The 10,501-nt window shown below is 37.5% G+C and overlaps 1 protein-coding gene and 1 pseudogene across 4 annotated transcripts; one reads left to right on the top strand and one right to left on the bottom strand.

Moving 5' to 3' along the window:
* The first annotated feature begins 2,664 nt into the window (after nt 1–2,664).
* On the top strand, nt 2,665–3,646 carry LOC148850180 (calcium uniporter protein 3, mitochondrial-like; annotated as a pseudogene).
* Nucleotides 3,647–5,297: 1,651 nt separating this feature from the next.
* On the bottom strand, nt 5,298–10,116 carry LOC148850179 (putative E3 ubiquitin-protein ligase RHY1A). 4 transcript variants are annotated; one of them, XM_088945459.1, is made up of 5 exons: nt 10,003–10,116; nt 9,283–9,854; nt 8,849–9,083; nt 6,546–6,733; nt 5,298–5,920 (listed from the first exon to the last, which is right to left on the bottom strand). In XM_088945459.1, the coding sequence occupies exons 3-5, from the start codon at nt 9,056–9,058 to the stop codon at nt 5,431–5,433; spliced, it is 888 nt and encodes a 295-aa protein (XP_088801585.1). In that variant the 5' UTR covers nt 9,059–9,083; nt 9,283–9,854; nt 10,003–10,116; the 3' UTR covers nt 5,298–5,430. The 4 variants fall into 4 exon arrangements, with proteins under 4 accessions (XP_088801585.1, XP_088801587.1, XP_088801584.1 ...); XM_088945461.1 differs by having other exon boundaries at nt 9,615–9,854; nt 10,003–10,106; XM_088945458.1 differs by lacking the exon at nt 10,003–10,116 and having other exon boundaries at nt 9,283–9,937.
* Between the last annotated feature and the right edge of the window lie 385 nt (nt 10,117–10,501).

Here is a 10,501-nt window from a genome sequence, read left to right as displayed (position 1 = left end):
TGTTAATCAGCAATTAAGTGGCATTTGAAAAAGATATAAAGGCCCTTCAAGTGTTATTTAATTTTCTTTATCAACTATCTAAATATTTACAAAAAATTAATAGTCCCAAATCTGTCTTTTCCATTCAAGAAAGTTGGGGTCACATTTGAATGGGTATTCTGGTGACCCCAACTTAAATGAATAGAAGAGACAAAGATTTGAGACAGCTAATTTTTTTTTTTTTTGTCAATGTTTGGATGATTGATAAAAAAAAAATTGGATGATACTCAAAGGACATTTGTGTTTTTTTTCAAATGCCACTTAAGGGCTGATAACCCACCAATTAACAACAGGTATTGGATTATCATATTTTTAAAGTTCAGATACTGAGTTGTCGCAGTTTAAAGTTTGGAGACCAAACCGACACTAGGCCCAAAATACAAGGTACTAATCGGAAATTTTTCCTAAAAATTTTGGGTCCATGACTTCATATAACACGTCATCGAAAGATGATGTACTTTTTCTTTGTACACATGCATGTGTTTTCATCGGATATATCCTTTCCAATATGAGGCAGGAAAACACTGCACATTGGAGGTTTACACAATAGTTGGGGACCCACTCAACAAACAGTGCTTCATTTGGTTTTAACGTATTAACTAATCTTATTTTGAACTTGTTTGCAGTCAGAATTTCATTTGCATTAACAGCGTAAATGCATGGGAGTGCAAATAAGTTGAGGGTAAATATCAATTTACTTTCACTTCATATTAGTCTTTGTTTTTTTTTGTTTGTAAAAAGTAAAATAAGAAAAATGAAGTGGTTATCATCTTAATGGAGGTGGGAAGAGGGAGGTATTTGTTTTTGAATAATGTAAGAAGCAAGATGATGTGATCCCTATGAAGGAAAATTAATGTAGGGGGAAGGTATAATTTCACATCAGTTTTTTTATGCAAAATGTACATTACTAAGGCTGCATTTGGAAACGATGCAAATAAGTGTGAATGCAAATATGTAGAAAGTAAACCGATTTATATAAATTGTAAAATTGGGTTAGTTTTGCACTGACAAATTTATCTTTTTACCAAATAGACTTTTAGCTGTAATTGATGCAAACATGAATTCCAATAACACATATACTTTTTTTTTTTTTATCAAAAGTCCACTTGAATGCAAATTTACATCTTTTTTATTGATGCACTTTTACATCTTATTATCAATCTAAATATGCATTGGTCTATCGTTTATCAATGCATTAATGTAGTGTTTCCAAACACCGGCAAAAGCGAACCAAAATACAAATTTACCCTGAACCGGGATTTAGGCTCCATTTGCATCATTTACAAACGCAACCTAATGAGTAAAAATGAGACAAAAAAGTATAAATTTTGTATTAAGTAGGAGTGCAAGTTATAACTCACAAAAGAAATAGATGCAAAACCGAAACGGGTGCAGAAAATATCTGGTTATTCAGATTTGCGCTACAAACAAAATTGCCAGAAAAAAAACGTTAAAAATGTGCTTCTCTTACGGTTTTAACTTCTAAGCGCTACAAACAATATCCGACATCCTTGGTATGGAAACTATTCCACAAACTTTTAAGATTGTTATTCACTTCCTTTTACTTTGGAGTTTGGACTATATGCGGCCAATGACCAAATTCATAACCACCCTACTTCAGCAAAGGACTCGCATAAAGCAATAGAAATGATTTCAAGTATATCTATTTATAATTATTTGATTTGATTTATGTATCAAAAAAATGAGGATGGGGAATCCCAAAAAACGGTTCAATTAATCTCACATTATATCAGAAATTTTCTATAATTTTTTGATAGGCAACGAGTAAGAAATTTATTTAATTATCCCAGGTCTCTATTATTATTATTATTATTATTATTATTATTATTATTATTATTATTATTACCCCAAGTCTCCCTTATAATGACTCGAAAAACCTATTAATTGGACCACCTTTAATTAAATTTATTTAATTAAAAACATAGATACAATACACCTAACACATTGCATATTTGTATTGGTATTACTAATGAATGGCACATGACATAGATTGAATGGTCCTCGTGCCATTGAGCATTAATGGACCAATGAAAAAGTTTCCGATTGCTGCATAGGTCAATGAATTAACACATTCATCAAAACTTTTTTTTGGCAGTTTACAATGTTCCAAACAGTTTTAAATAATTTTTTCAAAGAAAAATAAAATACCCAAAAATTATAGAAACTAATTTTTGTATGTTTTAAATAATTTTCATTGTAAGAAAAAATTATAAGATGGGTCTATCAAATTCATTGATCACACAACACTTTAATGTTTATTGTAATAAATGCTCAGTACTTTAGAAGACTAAACAAATGTATTATTAGTGAAGTTATTGTGTTATATTTATATGTTCTAGAATTGTGGATTTTAATATTAACCTTTCATATAAATTGTTAGGGAAAATTCCCATTAGTACCCAAATTATAAAATGCACAATCTAATACCCAAAACCCAATTTTTATTTTGTGACCATTTAGTACCCACCGTTATCTGAATGTTAATTAGAAGACAGATTTAATTACCCATCACACTTGCATTTAAGATTCCGAAAACCAGCTCCACGTGCCGGTGATGTCAAGCGAATTCACTGCCGGAAAAGTTGAAATTGATGCTCTAACGCAATGCCAAAAAAGTTAAAATCGAAGAAACTAGTATTGTTGCCGGAGAAGACGATTCTTGTAGTCGGCGCCGTAAGAGACAATAAAGGTATTTTTTTGCCGCACCGGGATGGAATGAGCGTGATCGAAATAAAGAGAAAGGTTGGAGTTGAGTGGTCTCTTCTCCTCTCTCGTTCGTTCAATTTTCCAATTTTCCATCTCCTAATAAAATACTCTCTTGTTCATGCAGTTCAAACAAATACACCCTCGAAAATTGGAGCGCCAAACAGGAAACCCACTCCACCTCCCTCTTCTGTTTTTGTATATAGATTTTTTTTTGGTTCTGTTCTTCTATAAATCAATGGTGTTAGGTTCTTCTATAAATCAATGGTGTTAGGAAAACCCTAGCTCTCCGTCTTTTTAATGTAACCAAAATCTCCTCCCCAAATCTAATACAAAAACACTCCCCTGTCTCTTCTCCGTCGTTTGAAAACATTATCCCCACAATTCCCGCCACCCCAACCTTCCGACGCGACTTCCTCACCTCAACGGATTCCTGCGAGAATGGCTTCTTCCAGAGATTCCTTCATAAGAGGTCAACCAGCAATGTCGTCGGAGCTTCGTGCCAATCGGAGATAAGTTAATGGAGAAGTTGAGAGGAATGGGCGTAAACAAAGACCGTCTTCGATTAGACAGTTTGATTCTTCCAGTGACGTAGACGGAACCTAGGGATGGGATTTCGGTCGAAGACGCGTAAATTGCTTAGGTTAAAGTTGAAATTGAGACAATCCTAAAGAGTTCTATTCCATATTCGGAATTTGTTCAGATCTGTATGAAAAGTTGCTCCAATTGCGATCAAGGTTTTTGGAGTTTGCGAAGATGTTGGATCAATCTGGGACCATTATTGTTCTAGGTGATTGCGTCTTCCTCCGGCCTGAAGAGGTGAATATTCTTTTCCTTTATTTTTCTTCTTTATTTTCTCTTTTAGGTTAATATTCTTTTACAAGATTGAGTTCAATATATTCATGAACCCCTAGACCAGAAACCTAGGCAACACAATTTTTTCGTTTCCCGATAGGGTCCGCTGTAGGAAGTGAAGAGACTTCGAGATGAATTGTATAACAAGAAGACAGCGAGGCAGCAGTCGAGCGTCTTGGCATGTTGGATTTTGTTAAAGATGTGACATAAGAGTTAGTCATGTAGACGGTCCAAGTGATCGTCTAGTTCAATGGTCGGAGAGCTTGGGCTTTATTTCCAGACTGACGGTCTTTTAACAATAGGTATTACATTGTCGCATTTTAAAAATTCAGGTATTAGATTGTGGCATCTTGAAGTTTGGATATTAAATTGTTAAATTACAGGGTACCTATAAGAATTATTCAAAATTATTATTATCATTTTTTTTCTTATACCACAAAAAAAAATTCTATTTAATCAATGATCCATTTAAACCGAATAATTATCACCATCCCTTTTGATTTTCAAATCTCTCATTTTTGTTTTTTCAATTATTGAATCAATGCCTGATCCATCCGGAGAGTCAACCAAATCTGATTATCCAGGATAATCGAAGAAAAAACTATTCTTTTGATGAATTGGAATTTGCTCTTCACACAGCCCACCTCACAAAGAGCATCTCCCATACCAAATGGACTTTCCTGGTACCCACGAGCGGGTAAAGAATAGGAAAAGTGAGTAGCAAATCTGGGTTCCTCCCATACCTCGTATTCTATGTTCTCAATACGAGCTGGAGTGGGGCTGTGAGGTCGGTGAGGAGCAGGAACTGCCCAAGTCCCTTGAGTTTGTTGGCAAGAGGCAAATTCTGGAGACCGTCCACTGGCAAGATAAGATTTGAGCTTTTGGGCCGAATATGGGATGGATAGCTGTTATAAATCAATTGACAGTGTCAATCAAGAGACGGGTGATGTTCTCTGAAGTTAATTGGCATTTTCGTCTTTCACTGGGGGTCGCAAGTAAATGCTGCGACCAAGGTGGCAGCAGATGTGAAATCCTTGCCATTAACGGCATAACCTGCGTAACGAGTTCACCTATGCTGCGATTGTGATAGATGTGTAGTAGGAACCTGTTTGATGAAGGTCATCAAACAAATTTCAAATTGTAAAGTGGGGTGAAATATTAAATTGCACACAAATCAAGTCGGTAATGAGTGTGGTTTAGACCCCGCCATCTGATGGATTTTTTAAATTAAACTTTGATGGGTGTAATAAGGAAAATTTAGGACAATTGGGGATTGGGAGTGTTTTTAGGAATGAAAATTGGATCATTTCTGCCATGTTCTCATGCCCAATTGGGGTGGGTGACTCAGAACTGAGATATTTGCAATTATGGAAAGAATTCGGAAAGCTAAGGAATTGAATATCAGAAAGCTTAACTGAAAGGGATTTAGAGGTGGTGATAGGGTGGCTGAGTAAAGATCACAATGGTTTATGAAAATACAACAATGAGATGAGGAAATTCAAGTAGCTGGTGTGGTAGATGAAAGTTAAGTCATGTTGGGTTAAAAGATTGGTTAATTTCCTAAATGACCATTTAGCTAAACAAGGGGCAGAAAATGAGTCACTGTTTTGGGCAAAGCTGTAAATTTAGTGTATTTTTTTTCCTTTTCTTGAGATTCTTTGATGCTCTTGGAAGATAAGTGTCTTTGTCTTCCTCTTGTAATGATTATGAAAGTATTATTGATAAAAAAAAAAAGGGTCATCAAACAAATTACAATGCAGATCTCAACCAAGGAAAACCGTGTTGGTTTAAAATGATAGCACAAACACCATCTTAGCGAGGATTGGATGGTTTCTTGTTCCCCATTTTGTGGTAACCTACGACTACTGCCCTTCGACAATATGGGCAGTCCCCACAAATTTGCACCCAGGGGCCTAAGCATGCCGAGTGGAACCTATGGTCACAAGGTAAGCAAATCAACTGATTTCCTTCTTGGAACCTCTCCAGACATATGCTACATTCATGTGTTCCCCTGTGAATTGCTTCCCTATCGCATTCCTCTCTATTGCTGAAAACTTCGTGATGCAAACGGTTAACCTCCTCCCAGCGGAGTCCTGGTGGCTTCTTCTGGTTCCAGCCTTGCGTGGAGGTGGAGGAATACACGTCTATCTCAGCAGTATCTTCAATAAATGAAGCACCTCCTGGCAACCACTCTCTTAGAGTTTCGGCCACCCAGTCCCCTGTTGCATTTACAAACCTGAGGTCTTCCCTGTATGCAAACTCATCCCAAGATATGCTTGTTGATGCCCCTCTGCTTCTTTGCCTGGCATCAGACACCCAGAAATACAAATAAGGATTATTATTACCTGATATTGTAGTAAGACGTTACATACATGTGATCGAAGTACACATTTTTTCTATTGGATCAAAGAGAGTAAACATTGAATAACCATGCGTCTAAATGCATTTGACAAGTGCAACACTTACTGTCATAACTATTTCATAGAGAATTTATAAATGCTGGGAAACATGCAAGGGGTCTGGACCTGCCACACCTGATACTTGGTGAACAGAAGCATGGATATCCCACATTTTTACAGAACAAGCAACTCTGATGGTCCAGTTCTTTTTTGCTCTCCCACAAAATCTCTTAATTGATGCTTAATATCTAGAATGACCCATCAGAATGGTATAGCTTAATTCAGAGCATTATAGCTAGCACAAAGTGGTACGAGTGGGTGACCAAAAATATAATATAAGCAAAATAGTTTCTATAGCTAGTGCAAAATAGGCATCTCAACTCAGCTCAAAGAGATTTATCCCAAACATAGACACATGACACAATTTCATTTAGATTCAGATGACATTGTAACTGGTATAGCCAAATTTCGCAAGCACTTATCCATTAAAAAAAAAAATCTAAGCACCTTAACAAATGCACAACTAACCTACTTCCTGAAAGAGATGCCCCTCTCAGTCTCTCAAGAAGCCTTTCCCTTGCCTGTAATACATCTCCAGGAAGTCTGTCATTGCTAGAGAACCTCAGCCTATCAGTTCTACTTGAAGTTTCTGTGCCAAGGATGTTGCCTGTACCAGAATGGTGACCACCATGGTCTACTCGAACAGGTTCTCGCTCCTGAGAATGCAAAACAGCACTAAAGAATGAGGTCTCAAAGAAAGTAACTGTGCAAATTACAAACAAAGATTTATCACTATCATGATTCCATGGAAAAATCTATGAATGCCGGAAACACATGATACCGGAAAGGCTTTGACCAATCACAACCCCCATGAATTTTGGTAAAAATCCACCTGATCGGTTCCTACTTTTATGATGCTGGTTGATTGGTTCTATGTTTTTCAAGTATCATGTCTTTCTGGCATCATAGTTGAACCCTGATTCCATTTGTAGATCAGTTTGTTCAAGACCTATGCTACACAGCTATATGAACTTCAAAGTGACAAAACAGTTTAAAAAAAAAATAAAAACAAAACAAAAACTTAGGATTCAAATTTCCAAGTAAAATATATAAAAAAATGCATTAGGATTCAGGCTCCTGAATTGTTAAAATTTAACCAGAACATCATATACATTGAATAATAATACACAATAAATCCCAATGGTTTTGCAAAGATCATAAAAGTAATGGAGGAAGAATTGGTGTGGTGGAAAAGAACTTGAGAGACAGGGAGGAAAGAGGAAGGTGGAGAAGAAAGAAAATGGAAATGGATTGGTTGACTATACCAGTTGCAAATCCTCACAAGGGATACACTGAATCACTTTGATCCAAGGCCTACATGTGCATTAACTGGTGCTTAGAAATTCCAGTTAAGCATTGCATTACAAAGCCAATGGCTGGTGGATGGTAAAAACTGGCTTGTTGGTAATGTCTCTATCAGGATGTAGCAGAGACTTGGATTGAATCCCACCTTCACCAGGGCCTGGGGGGATTATGGGTTTGGGGGATGAGCTACCACCTGTTGTGTAGCCCTATGACCCCCTCCAGAAAAATAGAAAAAATTATGGCTAGTGGTCCTTTAATGAGACACAAAAGAAATGTCCAACAAAACTTTTACTTGTTTTACAGTCATCGGGGGTTACAATTTGACCAACAAGAAGATATCTCATTTGGCCAGTCAAAGAACTCAGTTAAAGGAATGAAGTAATTTAGTTAGTGAGCTAGCAAAATTGGTTAAACAGTAAAATGAAAATGACAATAAAAAAGGTTGACAAACTAAAGCCATGAAATTAAGAGGGTGTGGCAGAAAAGGTGAGAGTGTTTATCAATATAATTAGTAATTAACAACAAAGCAGCTATTGTTAATTGAAAAATCCACTTTATTAATTGAATATAACAAAAAGACCATGCAAACAAACGGATAGTGGGTGAAGTCTAGTCTCAATCAAACAATGGCCTTGAAGCTCTCAATGACTAGGTAAGAAAGTGTAACGATGCTATAACAAGTTAGCAACAATTTGGCATCTGAATTTAGTCAGAGTGCTAAAATATGTTGTTGAAAGAGCTATTGCAGATGCAAGCTTGATAAGAAAGCTGCTGCTAGAGTTATTCCAAAATGATGGACGCCTGACAAAGATATGTTGCTTTCCTAACCACAAACACAAACGTGCTACCTTTACTTATCAAAACATATTGGTCCACGGAAACGGGAGAGGCTATGTAGACTCGATGGCAACACAAATTGAGAAAGGCACACAATTGCACGCAGAGTTTCAAATAAAAAAGGATGACCAAGAAGAAAAAGGCTGTCTATATAACCAAAGAACGACTCAAATTGCACATCTTAAAAATCCCAAGCTTAATACAACGAAACGGTAACGCAAATACCATGCTAGCGCTTGACAGATAATACCCTGCGGCACGCATAATCACAAAGAAGAGACAGACGAGGAAAATTTTAACCAGTTAGGAATTAGGATGACAGGGAACCTTTATGACCTGAAAATTAAAACGTTTCATTGAAAATTTAATTCAATCACATCAATACGAACAATTCAATAAGCCAAGCATCGAACAGTTATGCAGCTACATATCTTTTTTATTTTTCTTTTTTGTTCCATTCTTGGGTAGATGCACTGTTATGAAGAAACCTAACACCTCATTGTTGCACAATCTAGGGTTTCGTTTTCGAATTAAAAAAAAAAACGTAAATAATATTTGATGTTTCAGTAAAAACAAAACAAAATAATGAAACATTAAAAAACGGGAAAGAGATTATTGTTTTCCCAGACCGTTTGAAAGCCACGAAGGAATAGATGCCTGGCATGCGAATGCGGAGATCGCCTTAACGGATGGCAATCGTCGCCACGATGATGACTGTGACGACGGTTCGGGTGGTGGTGGTGGAGATTCCTTTCAAGAGTGTAATCTATCCCTAAATCGGTGGCGTTCCGGGCGTTGCGAGACCTCCGATTGTAGAAAAGCTCCGAAGCGCTCGTCATGCAAAACACTCTCCTGCCCTTTTATCTGTATGCAATTCGTTGTTTTTTGTAGTGAAAATAAGGAAAAAACATAAAAAAAAAAAACATGCAGGAAATCAGCACGCTGTTTACAGCACAAAATATATATTAATATTTAGGAAATTGTAAACGAAAGAAAAAAATAAAAAAGAAGCGGAATACTAGACCTACAGAGGCTTAGAAAAAAAAAAAAAGCGAAGACCTACCTTCCCAGCAATCAATCTACCAACCAAATGAGCGAGAGAGAGAGAGAGAGAGAGAGAGAGAGAGAGAGAGAGAATTGAGACTGAAAGAGGTGCCACCGTGACCGTGCCAAGAAAGAAAGGGACGGGGGCAGAGTGTAGAATGAACCGAACTGAAATTCAACGCAGAGAAGAGAAACGAAATACATAAAAAGATGGGAGCGACACCGACACGTCGGATCCTCGCAGGCTCGAACCCCCAAAATAAAGTGGGACCAATAAAGAATCTGAAGCAACCGTTTCGTGTGGTCGGTGGACAGTTACGAGCTACCGCAACAAATGGAGATGGGTATTACCTATTACGAATTTACGACAATCGAGAATCGAATCGGGAACTAGGCGGAGGACCATCTCTTCTCGCATGGCATAAATCCTTGAAATGATTTCTTGGCGTCCGGGATGGATCCGGATTGTCCGAGGCTTCAATTTCATCACAAAACCAGCAGTAGCGCAATATTCGACCAAATGATCAAATCCAAGCTGGGGAAGTCGGGTTTGGGTTTACGTTCATCCTAAACCACTTGCATCGCCGGTGGCTGAAACCCATGAGCGCCCCCACCCCACCAAGGCACCAACAATCCAATATAAAAAGGAAAAGAGGTTTATAAATTGTCAATTTATACATAATATAATACACAACAAAAAGAAAAGACATTTTAATTATCACACGTCAAAACGACAAACCATCTAAAAAATATTAAAATACTCTTCTCTTTGTCAAGCTCTTGTCGCATCCACGCTTTACTCAAGGTACATCCCATACAGGATCTACATTGTTAACCTTGGATTTCGTAGGCTTATCCCCGAATTTGTCCTGCCTTATTTCAGGATATCAGATTGGTGCCCCAGTGTCTCCCACAGCACCTCCCACCCGGGAGCAATGCGTACTGTCATTCTGTGATGTGATGTACATGTGGGGTGCTTGTGGGCCGCCCTCTGTGAGCGGGGATCAATCTGAACTCTTATTTCAGTCTTTCCTATTTCCTTTTTTTTTTTTTTGTCTTCTTAAATAATTAAATCTATAAGGCCGGTTCAGGGACAAGGTCGGGGTTGGGGCGAAATGGACAAATACCATCCCTATCTCATCTTCGATCCTTGCGTTTTCTCAAAATCCACCCCAAACTTTGATCAATGGTTAAAAAACCTACACCGACCTGGGCAAGGTGGGGTAAAATCCCACGAG

The sequence above is a fragment of the Nelumbo lutea genome, chromosome 5 (assembly GCF_056320005.1).
Source record: "Nelumbo lutea isolate HS-2025 chromosome 5, American lotus-T2T, whole genome shotgun sequence".
NCBI lineage: Eukaryota > Viridiplantae > Streptophyta > Magnoliopsida > Proteales > Nelumbonaceae > Nelumbo > Nelumbo lutea.
The sequence above is the reverse complement of the archived record's forward strand: the minus strand, read 5'-3'. Positions and strand labels throughout refer to the sequence as shown.